This window comes from Stigmatopora nigra, chromosome 1, assembly GCF_051989575.1.
Source record: "Stigmatopora nigra isolate UIUO_SnigA chromosome 1, RoL_Snig_1.1, whole genome shotgun sequence".
Taxonomy (NCBI): domain Eukaryota; kingdom Metazoa; phylum Chordata; class Actinopteri; order Syngnathiformes; family Syngnathidae; genus Stigmatopora; species Stigmatopora nigra.
The window spans coordinates 23,999,429-24,013,232 of record NC_135508.1 but is presented as its reverse complement, the minus strand read 5'-3'; the positions used below and the strand labels follow the sequence as shown (position 1 = coordinate 24,013,232).

At 39.6% G+C, this 13,804-nt stretch overlaps 1 protein-coding gene across 1 annotated transcript; it reads left to right on the top strand.

The window, feature by feature from the left end:
• Nucleotides 1-7,064: 7,064 nt before the first annotated feature.
• On the top strand, nt 7,065-12,822 carry spo11 (SPO11 initiator of meiotic double stranded breaks). Its single transcript, XM_077712373.1, has 13 exons — nt 7,065-7,114; nt 7,748-7,858; nt 8,311-8,399; nt 8,470-8,536; nt 8,622-8,730; nt 9,050-9,136; nt 9,395-9,431; nt 9,527-9,636; nt 9,779-9,878; nt 10,121-10,158; nt 10,969-11,045; nt 11,818-11,929; nt 12,374-12,822. The coding sequence occupies exons 1-13, from the start codon at nt 7,065-7,067 to the stop codon at nt 12,491-12,493; spliced, it is 1,107 nt and encodes a 368-aa protein (XP_077568499.1). The 3' UTR covers nt 12,494-12,822.
• The last annotated feature ends 982 nt before the right edge of the window (nt 12,823-13,804 follow it).

Here is a 13,804-nt window from a genome sequence, read left to right as displayed (position 1 = left end):
TGGTCGTTGCACCCCAGTAAAAGTTGAGGGAAAGAGTCCTGACGTTAACCCATAATGATGCGTTCATTTTTCTCATTGGCTGCCATTGACGGTGTTAGACGTCTAATGCATTTAAACTGGGAGGCATGGCAGCAATCATTCAACCTTCAGTGGCCACCATCTCATCTCTCATCTGATTTTTTTAATCACTTCATCCTCATTTGGGTCGTGGGGGGAGGGGGGGGGGGGTGCTGGAGCCTATCCCAGCTGACTTTGGGCCAGAGGTGGGGGACATCCTGAATTGGTGGCCAGCCAATCGCAAGCCAAATGGGGGACAAACAACAATTCACACTCACACTCATGCCCAGGGGAAATTTAGTGTCCAATCAGCCTAGCGTGCATGTCTTTGGAATGTGAGAGGAAACCAGAGTATCTGGAGAAAACCCACATCATGCGTGAGAACATCCTAACACCACACAGGTGGACCGACCTGGATTTGAACCCTTGTCCCCCATTGAGGCACTCAGCCGCCAAGCCGCAGTGGCCAGCAATGGCTTCCAATTACTTACAAATTATGTTTTAACAAAGAAAAAGTTTCCTAGCCCTGTTCTCCCCGGGCCTGCGTAGGTTTCCTTCAGGTATTCCGAGTTCCTCCCACATTCTAAAAACATACATTGTAGGCTGATTGGACACTCTAACTTGCACCTAGGTATGAGAGTGACTGTGCATGGTTGTCTGTCTCCTTGTGCATGCCTGCGATCGGCTGGCCACCGATTCAGGGTGTGCCCCGCCACTGGCCCGGAGTCAGCTGGGATAGGCTCCAGCACCCCCACGACCCTAATGAGGATGAAGCAGTTCAGAAAATGAGAGGAGATGTAAATATAATGATAAACATGTAGGTATGATTTTGATTGCAAATGGTTGTCTTTCTCTCTGTGTGCCCCATGGCTGACTGGCGAACACTCCATGGCAGGAGTGGGCAAACCGGTCCTCGGGGATCGCTCTGGGAGGAGGTTTTTGTAGCAACCGATCCAGCAGAGACATTTTAATCAATGAGATTTCTTCAGAAAACACGAAGCACCCGACTGCAATCCAATGATTTCAATTGTAGGACACTAGATTAGCGAAAAGGTGTCCTCTTTATGAGTTGGAATGAAAACCTGCACCCAATGTGGCCCTTTGTGAGATAGTTTTCCCATCCCTGGCATATGGTGTAGTCAGCCTTTCGACCAAATTTGGCAGGGATAGGATCCAGCAACCCCCGCAAACCTTGCGAGAATGTGCGGTCTGGAAGATGAATGAATGGAAAAAAACATATTTATTCATCAATATACCTTGAGTGAACTTTATTTAATTACACAGTTCTATTTTTTTAATTTCATGCAAAATGGAAAGAATGTCCAACTCCGTCAGTGGCGACCAATGATTCATTTATTCATTAATTTTCTGTACCGCTTGTCCTCAGTAGGGTCATGGGGGTCAATTCCAACCAAACTCAGACAACCATTCACACTCATACTACAATTAAGAGGGTTCAACCAGCCAATATTGCATCATTTGGGGATGTGCCCACAGAAAAGTCGGAATCCACTGGGTCACATTACTTTTTCTTTAAGCAACACGAGAGCCAAGGTGAGATTTTGCCTAATGAGCCGGGCACATGGACCTAGGCATCAATGTTGCACTTCCCATTTCTAGCCCAACCGTTGTGGTTACGACGTGGCCCTCATTTGTTTTGCTATTCTACGTTTGCCAGTCAAGAACCAAGTGGGGCTCAAAAGAAAAATGTATTTTCTGGGCCAAGTGCTCTAATAAACCAGTTGTGCCAGAGGAGAAATTCCCTCAAACAATGAAATTATGGCCGAACCAATATGGCCATGATATGGCCCACACGCATCTTGCCTTGTCACAACTTAGCCAGAGGTGCAACCTAGATGCCACATGCGGCCCAGCAATCAAGGTTAGTCCCTTTTTAACTCGTTGGCTGCCATTGATGATTTACTTTAATTGGGAGAGCTTGCAAACATTTTTCAATGCCAGCCTCTATCACTGCTGATGGAAGTCTCATTTTCTGAACTGCTTTATTATTGCTCATTAGGCCCATAAGCGGGTGACACCCTGAATTGGCCAATCGCAGGGCACAAGGAGACAACCATGGACACACACACCCATACATATATACCTAGAGGCAATTTACAGTGTCCAATCAGCCTACCGTGCATTTTTTTGGAATGTGGGTGGAAATCAGAGTACCCAGAGGAAACCCACGCAGGCCCAGGTAGAACATGCAAACTCCACACAGATGTACGTGTACTGGATTTGAACCCAGGACCCCAGGGCTTTGAGGCCGTTGCGCTAACCACTCGCTCCACCGGCCCGCCCCTGCAGATGGAAGTTATTGTGTTTAATCTTAATGATAATTAAGATAGCCCACTTGAGCAATGAAAATATGTTGTGGGTTTTCTTGTCTTTTTCTTTTTTTCGCTCTATGGCAAAAAAAACAACCTTTGACCATTTTTCTGACCATTTCCACTCTTTTTTCTAAACTGTGGCAGAAAGTTAGTGACAAAGGGAGTAGCGAACAGCCACAGATTACAAAGGAGGGTTGCAGATGTTTGGCAGCTGCGTTGACGCTCCAGTTCCCCCCAGTGCCCCAGCACCTCTTAAACACCAAACTTTAAGGGACACTACTCAACCTCTCATGAGTTCTGTTCTCACCGACACAGTTGAATGTATTTCAGATGGCTCTTACAGGACTAAACTCCTAGAAGATTTGAGAGTGGACTTTCAAAGGCTGCGCTAGAGATGTTTTAGGGCTGCTGCTCGCCAGAAGATTTTTATGACAATAAAATTAGAACTTCAATCGCACAGCAAGCGAGGCTGCCAGACAGCTTTAGCTATGATTGTAAACAGAGGGGGTGGGCAAAGAGGGTCTTGCAGTCCTGTCCACTTGGCCCACCTTCCCAACATTTCCAAATGGGTCTGTTGGTTTTCTTTGGAAAACTATTCCATATCCTTTTCAATCTACAACTCCGAATGTCTGTGTTGTAGAATTCCCCTCCTCATTGTGCGTTTATATAATGGATTTTCAATTTTATTCAAACAGCTATTCAAATGTAGCATGCTGCAGATAAACAGTTTTGTCAATTACAACTAAAAGATGTTTATAGAGTAGACAAAGCACTACAAGGGTCTGTTATATGTCTTAGGTTCAATAAATTTCTCATTTATTCTTGCATATCCCTATTCGTGTTGGCTTGTTGAGAGCAAACCTCTCACCACTCCAGGCTCTGGCTTAGTTTTATCCAAGCCAGGCGATGACAATCATGGACAGGACAAAAAGAACAGACCTCCCTTTGTTTGCATCTGGTGACATTCACAGTAAACAGTGGGCACAAGGCTCAGGCTAGAGGGAGTGAGGCTCTCTCAGAGGTCCTTGACAGGGGGACAGAAAGCAGAAAAGCAAAGGAAACTGCATTTGATGCATCAATAGACAACCCTCAAAACACTGCGTACAGCTGCAGAAAAGACTGGACTTTCCTCTGTCAGAAATTATCTTTTCAGCTTTGGGCAGACTATTTGGCAAGACAGAACACAAATTGACAACAGACATGTTTATTTTCAGCCAGTCTTGTTTTTACTCACAGAGCTGACTGATGTTATCTCATATTGTTCATTAGCGCAGAGGTGTACAGAACGGATATGCTGTCGGCTGGGTGTTGTATACATGCTCATGTAACAAGAATGTGTACAGTAACTGTGAGTGTTTTTTTCCGGTTTGGATTTACTTGTTTAATCTTTCATTGGCCACGATAGACTTGAAACACACTGTCTTTTGCAGGCTCTCACATGTGTTCTGTAATTCTTGTTTAATAATTAAGTATTTTTCTTTTCTTGATTACATATGTTGACATCTTGTCTTACCCCAATAATAAATGAAAGAGGCACATTTTGAGTAGTTTGGGCTTCTATGGATGCTACAGTATTTTGTGGTCATAAACAAAAGTTGACTGATCTAAAAGCTAATAATACATGCAATTAAACCAGTAATGCCACTCCCTTCAAAGCCACTACTGTGTAGTCACTGAGAAAAATGTGGGATGGTTGTGTGTACAAAATATGTGGTCTCTGATCTCACTTGTGGATAGATAAAATGTTAGATGATGGTGTCCTTTCTGTCATAAATTATCAATGGTTTCAGTTTGAGGAACAAATATTCAAGGACAGCGGGTGCAGCAAACAAATGAAAAAAAATTCCAAGCCCTGATGATACACCAGACATTTGTGTATTGCTCCCATTGAGGGCCTTGGAGTGTATGATCAGAGGCAAGATTAATATTTATTTAATGTGTTGCCTTAGAGAACAGCAGGCGGGAGTCCTTTGAAGACCTGTGGACCGAGGGAGGTGGATGAGGTCCATTTATGTGGGTGGAAGAAGGCGGGGTGGGGTTCAAGCAAGTAGACCCGCTGTCAATACAGTAAAAAAAAAGTCAAACAGTTCATGCTAAACTGAACCCCTTAATACGAGCCTAATCCAGGGGTATCAGTGCAAGGACAGAATAGAGGGAAACAAGGTTTTTGACAATGAACCAATCTGTTGTTTTTTCTCTGTTCCCGTAACTCCTTAACTGTAACAATACTCTGCAGCAGTGAATGTTTCCACTAGTATGTTGCACTTCCAGAGGCCCTATGAACATATGAAACACAGCTGTTATGGAGTCAAACGATAGGGGGTGGGAATATAGAACATTTTTAATATTCATTTAGGTGTAAGGTTACATGCACCCTGGTCCTGGTATTCCATATATATTAGCAAGGATTTAAAATCCAGAAGTTATCAAACTTTAATATTTGCCTCCAATGGTTCAAAGAAGAATGGCTCAACTAAACGGGATGGAATGGAAAAACAAATTGTTAATAGTGTAAGAGAATTCTCATTTTTGGTTTTGGAAACAATCTGAGCTATTATCGCCTTCTTCATAGGATTTCCACAATGGCTGAATTTGCATCACCGTAACAAACACGTTCCATGAAAGCATAATTATTATCTTGTTAGAAAAGTTGCCAATTTAGTCCGTTTTGACAGTATCATTTATTTTTCATGCAGCAGCACCACAGTTACCTGATACATGGCTTTTTAATGTATTGTGTCACTGAGAGTCTGTGGTATTCTTCTTAATGCCGGGCTTAGCTTTTAGCCATAACAGGATGTTATCATTCAGGCACCCATGTCATCAATTTGACACTAGGCTGATCTCCATACGCAGCCTCATGCTTATCGGCAGGCTTTACTTAGGTGTCAGTTCCTGATAAGGGTTTGTCCATTCACAGGGATGTCAATGGGCAGTGGCCTCATTTAGATTCTTTTCTCTTCCCAGGAAGAATGTGCACCATTTCTTTTAACACTTCCTAAGCTTGCCATGATCTGTCAATCAGAGAACCTCAGGTGATCAGTCAGACCCTCTTTAGGGAAAATAAGACCGAGAAGGCATTTGAGTTGAGGCGGCATCGTCAGACGGGCCAAAGAATGATGAGAAACAGAGAATGCAGGGAACTTGCAGGAGAAAGGTAGGGGGCTAGATGGGGGAGAGGGATGTAGATTTGCTGAACTGTGGAGGTTGTGAATGGAGGGCAGCTCTGTTTTCTATTTGTGAGGATTAGGTTGACAGATTTGTATTTAGTTTCTCCAGGCCAAGCTGCAGTTAATCCCCCTCACCTGCAGTGAGTTCACCCCCTCCTTTTTCTCTTTTCCTCTGACCCTGCACCCCCCCCCCCCAAATTCCCCCTTCACTTCCCTTGTGCCCCTCTCACTCCTGCCCAGTACAAACACACATCCCTAGACAAGCACATGACTCGTTGCACTCTGTCTCCTCAGGTTAGAGCCTAGCACTCGACACAAATCTCTCCTGGGCAAAGGAAACAGCAGGGGGCTCCGTCTTTCTGTAGCACATGAAAAAGAACCCCCACAACCTGAGGTCGATCACATTCACAATTTTTTTCCACCATGGGTGAGGAGGTTGTCCCTCATCACTTTGAGATAGCAATTACTCCGAAATTAAGAACCATTACTACGGAAGCTGCTTGTCAAAGGCACTCTGAGTAAACGGGTTCTATTTGTAAAGGGGCACATTAGGAGATATGCAGGGTCAGGTCAGGGACACAGGCACTTTTCTCTTTGGAGGCCCTCACACACTGTCGAAGCCTTCACACTTTGAAAGCTGGACTGCAGTGGCTATGCGAATGCGAAGAAAGAAGATAAATATGGTGGGTATTGAAGGAGACTTAATATTCAGGTTCATGCAAAGAAAAATCTGCAAACAGAAATGGTTCGACACAAAGCGACTCGTAAGTGCGTTTTCAGCAATACTATATACCAAGGCTGGAACGACTGATTCATACAATTAATAGAGAACTATAATTAAATTCGTCGTCAGCGATTTGGATTTTTGATTATTGTCGACAACTATATGTAATCGATATAATCTCAAGTGTATGGGAGCAAGTGGAGGAATGGGTGGTACACCTTTCTACAGCAGGTGGCAGTATGCAACTAATTGTTGCTTCCAGGCTGCGATTAAAAATGTGAACAGTCGGTGGTGTGCATCTAATTCATTTAATAATTCCTGAATTCATTAATATATATACATTAATATATAGATCTGATCACTTATCCCCATTTGTAGTAGTAGTATTCAATTCTCTTCTTAATCTCAACAAAAGTTTGCAACATATTGTTTCGTTTTATTTTGACATGTAGACCACAATGACCCTCAACAATTATTCAGACGAGTTTGGCAATGTTGATTTGAAAAAAATCCAATGGCAGGACTGCCTTTTGCGGTATTAACCAAGAAAGTCTCGAATATCGTCGCCTGACATGAATAGCAGCCTGTACACTACATTTTGGTTTGAGTTTACACCATTTTCAATGTCCACAGTTTCGTACCGGAAGTGTATATCCACTTCGAATATGCACACTCGGGTAAAATGCACCGGAAATACAATGATTGTGAGGCCATACCTGGGAGGCAGCATTGAGGGCGAATTACTTGAACGAAACCTATCCAATTTAGCGCATATTCGGCATGCAAAGCAACGCCATGACCCACCGTCGTGGAGATTACGAAAGTAATTTGTAAGATAAATATGTTCACACGTACGCTCAGCGTTATAATTAATACAAAACCGGGGAATATTAGCATTGTAAAGTAAATCATATTGTAAATAATGTGTGCATATCTGTCTTTTTGATGTCGCTGAGCTTGACGCTATAATGCTATTGCATTATTACAGTTATTATATATATTTGTGATATGTATATGTGTATATGTATGTGCATATATTTATGTGTATACGCACACACACAAATATGTATATATAGATATAGATAACCACCTCTGTCAGATTAATAAATATTAATGTTACACCTACTTGAAATGAGAAAAATTGTAATAATAATAATGAATAATTGCTATTATTCTTGTTATGCTTAGACTTTATTATTATTCAATTATGCTAGTTTTTTGTTGTTGTTTTGTTTTGCCGTCGTAGACGTCGGCTAGTGTCACCGATCGAAACATGATCATTCAATACTAGTCATTCCAGTTGCAATGGATTTGATCTTCATCGTTGTTGTTGTAAAGCAATGAGTTTATCTGATGGTTGAAAAACATTCTTAATCTTTAATTGAATTCCCAGAAGTAATTATAAACAATTATGAACAAAAAAGTATTAATTTTCTTTACTGCATTTGTGTTTTGTTTTCTAGGGAGGTTTTGAACATTATTGAAAATGTGATCCTGGAAATAGTGACTTGTCTGTCGAAGAATGAACCACCAACTCTAGTGCTGCCAAATAGATCCACCTGGGACAATGTCAGGTGACCTCATTTTAATGGATTGCCCTCCTGCACCTGGCACGCACAACAAACTGTGTATTCCATGTAAAAGGACTGAACATGAAAAGATAACAATGATGTTTTGTTAAGGAATCAATATTTACCTCATGTTTTTTTCCCCTTAGGCCATTGGGCCACACACGATGTAAGAGGAAAAAGCTGCTTCGTCGGAATTTATACAAAAAGTTTTGAATTAAAGCGTTAGCAGCGAGAAAATGTACTTTGGACCGCAGCGCCTGAGGCTAAAATAACTTCTTGCCTCTTAAAAGATGACTGAGTAATAAAAAAAATAAAAAAAAAACACAGAGTCTAATTTATCAAAACTGATGAGAAATGCACACTGAATGTGTCTGTGTATTTTAGGAAGTGGGTGTTTTTGGACATAATTCTATTCTTGATAACTTGAATTCTCTCTGTTTCTCTCCTCTTTTAAGTTTTGACAGCGCCATCGGACTTCAGATGAGTTCAACAAATGTTGTCAAGACAATCAGAAGTGACTGCCCAAAAAGTTCACAATACTTTTGTAAGACGACTTACATTCTTATCAAATTCATTCATATATTTTTCCCCATACTGAACTCTCCTGTTTGTAGCCCAAATTGTCAAGATCCTCTCTGTCATTTATACACTTGTGCAGAGCAACTCATATGCCACAAAAAGGTAATCATTTCAGCATGATTTTATAATTGGCTCCAGGTCCTCAAAACAACTTCTGATTTTGATTTCTCTCGATTTCCCTCCAAAGAGACATCTATTACAATTACACACAGCTGTTTGGCTCACAGAAAACAGTTGATCAAATAGTTGATGATGTGTCCTGCATGCTAAAGATGCCCCGAAGAGCACTACATGTGGTAAGTGCATACTTGTCCAAGCTGAAGGAAATAGAACCATTCACGTTACACCTGTTACAATAGTGCCAATTTACCTCAAATGTATCTTGCAACAATAGTAATGGGAAAATACTGTACATTTTGCACAGTACGACATGGCTGACTCAGAAAAACTGTTTTTATTGCACACATTATTTAACTCCCTTTTTTCAGCGACATCAATTCATATTTTTGCACTTTATATTTTTCTTAACTAAAAAAAAAGTTTCCTCAGCAATTGTCTTTTATTGCCCTCTATTGATCTCTTGAGTTCTAAAACTTTTAATTCTCACATCAACAGTTGGCATCGTCAAAAGGTTTAATTTCAGGTGATCTTTGTTACATGGAGGAGGATGGTACAAGGATCAACTGCAATTCCAGTTCCGCTGTACGTATATTTTGACATTATTCATTATTGTTATGCAGAAGCATGATATGCGTCCAAAATGGAATCATCTTAGATTGAAATGAGTATTTTCAATCCATACCGTAACAATGCTATGTGCACGCCTCAAAAAAAGCAAGGTTGCTGTATTGCAAGCCAGTACATAAAGAAACCATAACTTTGGTTGTGTAAGACAAAAGTATAATTTTACTCGTGGGACACATTAATTTTCGATGCTAAAGTTACGTGTTTCTGTTTTAGGCTGTTGCGGTTTCGTCAAATATTGAAGGCATCCAAAGTATCCTTTGAGTTTGTTCTCTTCCTGTTTGTATTTGACTATATGGGAGTTGTTCTAATTTACTCCAGGCTCTGTTTTGCCTTAGCTATGTACAGATATTGTATCATCTGCTAGGTTCATCCTAATAGTTGAGAAGGATGCTACATTTCAGCGACTTCTTCAAGATGGCTTATGCACCCGTCTTTCTCCATGTATCATGATCACAGTGTGTCACCGTTTGTTTTTTATGTTCAACCTCACTTAAATAATAACCTCATCTTAAAATGTCTTTAAAGCACGGGTGTTCTTGTTTTCCTGAGGCACGTGTTGTTTTCTTAATTATTTTTTATTTTATTTTTTAATTTAAGGGTAAAGGCTTTCCAGATGTGAACAGCAGGTTGATGGTGAGAAAGCTCTGGGATGTGCTGGAAATCCCAGTATTCACTCTGGTAGATGCGGACCCACATGGTACATCTGCTTGAGTACAACCCAATTTTAAATCTCATACTATTAAACCACAAAACAGTTTGCGACTCAAAGCACCTGTTTTTTAGCTGCCTTGGGGACTCTTTTCTGACTAAGAGTCCACTTGGTCTAATCCTGACCATATGTATTTAATGCTTTACATTGCTCTTAGCTCCGCTTCAATCTTTCAAGGTAATTGATCTGGTATGTTACTTAACATGGTATGTTGTCTCTGATTTTCCCAGGCATTGAGATCATGTGCATATACAAGTATGGATCAATGGTGAGTCTCATTTCTCTAAATACACTGCCATTCTGGCTCAGTCCTATGGCCTCTTTACCCACTTTGTTTCATTTTGCACATGTCAATGACACGCAATGAGCTACTACAGGGAATATAATGCAGAATGCTTAAAGGGTGCACAACAAAACAAAACTTGTTTAACCCTACAAATTTAGTTTGCCTGAATGTGTTCACCAAATTCTTAAAATCTCAATTGCAACGCTTACTCGCCAAGTCTAACATTCCACCATAATGGATAGAAAAATAGAAAAAAAATCACAAAGCCAACAAGGTGTTGTTCTTTTATTGAATTTGTGCAAGTATACAAGCCAAAAAGCAAAAAAAAAAAAAAATCCAATAAAACGTCACGCCAGATTCACATTTATTTTGTTTGCTCCTAAATACTAACCTGTTTTCAGGTGTGGTCATGCGACATTGAGTATACAGCAGAATAATTATTTTCTTCTATGTAAACCAATTATGTTTCTCACAGTAATTATAAACCAATGTTGTATGTTGTACAAGACATAAATATCAATGTGAAAACGTTTATTTCCATAAACCTCTTTCTTTTACATTTTCCAAAAAATCACTTGAGCAACAGTCCTACAAAACAACTGTCTCATCACAAGTGAGCTATGACACCAATCAACTGTAATACCCCAAATTTTGTTGATGTATGTAATGGACCAATCGTCCACACTATAAAATTTCAAGTGATAAATGCATAGACTGAGGGAATACAGAATGAAGTAACATGTTTCAACTGTTAATCCCATGTATGGATTCATTTGTTCCTGTTTTTGATAGGCCATGTCATTTGAGGCCCAAAACCTGACTATCCCCAGTGTCATGTGGTTAGGCCTCCTCCCCTCAGACCTGGAGAGGTATGGACTCAAGTCACTTCTCATGCCAGGTTTTTGTGACTATCTCATTTTATATATGTATAAATATTGTGTGTGTGTAGATACATTTCCTCATCCATTATTTTATTTTGATAATATTGACCGTATTCACGGATTCTCACTTTAGAACATCACTACCCTCTGCTGAGCTCTCATTTCATCGCTCTCATTCTATCTCATATAATGACAATAAAAGCATTCAATTCAATTGACTGTCTCACAACAACCACTATCCCAGTTTCAAGATTTTCTCTTACCTGTCCACCTCGACCAAATGTTCCCCTTATTAATGATTGCAATTCTTCCTATTAACCGTGCAAATGCAACGTGGCAAATATTTTCACACACACAAACACACATAGGGCAAAGGTAGAAGTCTAAAATGTCCTACCAAGTAGATGACTTTTTGCCCTGGTAGAAAGGGCTGTTTTTCGCCATCTGGCGGATAAACACGGGTATTGCGGCTTCCATAAAAACGGCCACAGAGGTTTTAGGTGGTGCAAGGCACATTTTGTAATGCTTCATTTATTTTAAGACATATTTGTGTGTGTGTGTTCTCATGTCTTTCATTCAAAATTGGGATACCGACCAATTTATATACACACAAATACACACATATGCCCAGTTCGTGGTGATTTTGTTGAAATACCATTCATTTAATGTAATCTGTGTTTTTTGTCGACACTTAAATAGCCATCATATTTTCTTATCAACCTTTCAAAACAAGCTATGGGTAAAACAACGTATTTTATAGGCTGCAGGTTCCCAGGAATGCTCTGATCCCCCTTACCAAGGCTGATGAAAACAAACTCAAGAGCCTGCTTAAAAGGCCCTATGTATTGGAACAACCAGAGTGGCTTAAAGAGGTGAGAAAGAAAAAGACAAAATAGTGAGAAAAAAGGTAAAATAAAGCCATGCATGAGTTGAAAAAAAAAATCATTTCAATCTGAGAAAACCTACAACTAAATGTAAAAGTAAATGTATTATTTTTTCTTTTCATCAATTTTAAGTGAACTTATCCACTATATTATGTCCGTGGTGACCTATATGGGATAGACAAAACAGCAAAACAGGTCTACTTCAAAAGAAATGATAATAAAATAAATGTTTTCACATTTGCACTGTACATTACTGCATATATCACTTAAACTTAGGAAATATATAGATCATTAACCTTCCATCCTTTGTAATTGTGTTAATATTATTCAGCACATTTATCGTTGCTGTTATATGTACTTTTATATATTTTTTGTTACCCGTGACTGAAGTACACCAAGACTTTGAACCAAGCCTGTTTTCTTTTATCATAGATGGAGTTAATGCAGAAGAATAAATTCAAAGCAGAAATACAGTCACTCGCAGCTATTGGTCCAGATTTTCTCACCAGTGTCTACCTGCCCAACAAGCTACGCTATGGGGGCTGGCTATGAGTAAAATTCTGCCAGCAATACTTAGAGACAAAAAAATGGATTTGGAAATGTGTACCCGATCTGTTTGACCTTTACTGATAAAGTAGAAATTGTTCATTTCACGTGCACTGACTTGAATACAAAAACAAAACCACTACTTTGGTGCGGAGAGAAACTGTGTTAACATCAAACGTAATCTTACAGATAGTTATCATTTACAAATTACATATTTAAAAGCTTTACCCACATTTCATAATTCATTGAAAGTGCAGGAACCCATGTCCATTTGTTTTCAAATTGTATTATTTCATAAAATAAAGCATTGTTTCATCCTGTACATTTACCTATAATATGACTAATACGGTTTCCCTTGACTACATCCACAAAGTCCACTCTTTACTTATTCTTTTTTTTACTTTTATCTTTTTCTAAAAAAAAAAAAACATTGCTTTTTTTATCTTTTAATCGTTTGTTTTTCATTTTAAAAAGACACTTTAGCAAATTGATATTAGCTTTAGTTACATTACAAATACAATTTTAAAATGGGAAATATTCAGCACAAGGAGACGGACAGCCATGCACACTCAGACCCATATCTTGGGACAATTTTAGAGTGTCCAATCAGCCTACAATGCATCGTTTTGGGAATGGGAGGAAAACGGCGTACTCAGAGAAAACCCATGCAGGCCCAAGAGGAATATGCAAATTCAACACAGGTGGACAGACCTGGATTTGAACCCCTGGACCCCAGAGCTGTGAGGCCGACGTGCGAACCCCTCATCCGCCGGGCCACCCATTGATAGATATTAATCATTACATTTTATTATTACTAAATCATTTATGTGTTGCAGACATGCACCTGCTTATGGCAGGTGTGATACTGGTGTGTACCCATAACGAGGAATGATGATGTTGCTCACAATGGTACTCGGTGTGTTCAGGGAGGTTGTCTTTATGCCCAGACAAACAAAAAATTAGAGGGAACATTGACTATAACTATACTTTTTTTTCAGTGCTGAGTCTAGTAGCAAGAATGGCTTCCGCTTACGAGTTTTAGCGAAGATTTTCACATTTTTATTAACTTTAATTTTTTGTTAAATAATTAATAGCAGAAAAAAAATGACAAAGTGAAGTCGCCAAAATTGAAGGAACACTATCCTCTCTATATCTCTAAGCTTCATTTTGAATGTAGTATGAAACAAGAAGTAGAGTTCCGCTGCATTTAACTCAGACTACCAAAGTATACATCAGGAAGTATTTCTCGGCAAAAAAACAACGTTGACTAGTATAGCACCTTGGGGATAGCAAAACATCCTGCACGATATCGTCTAC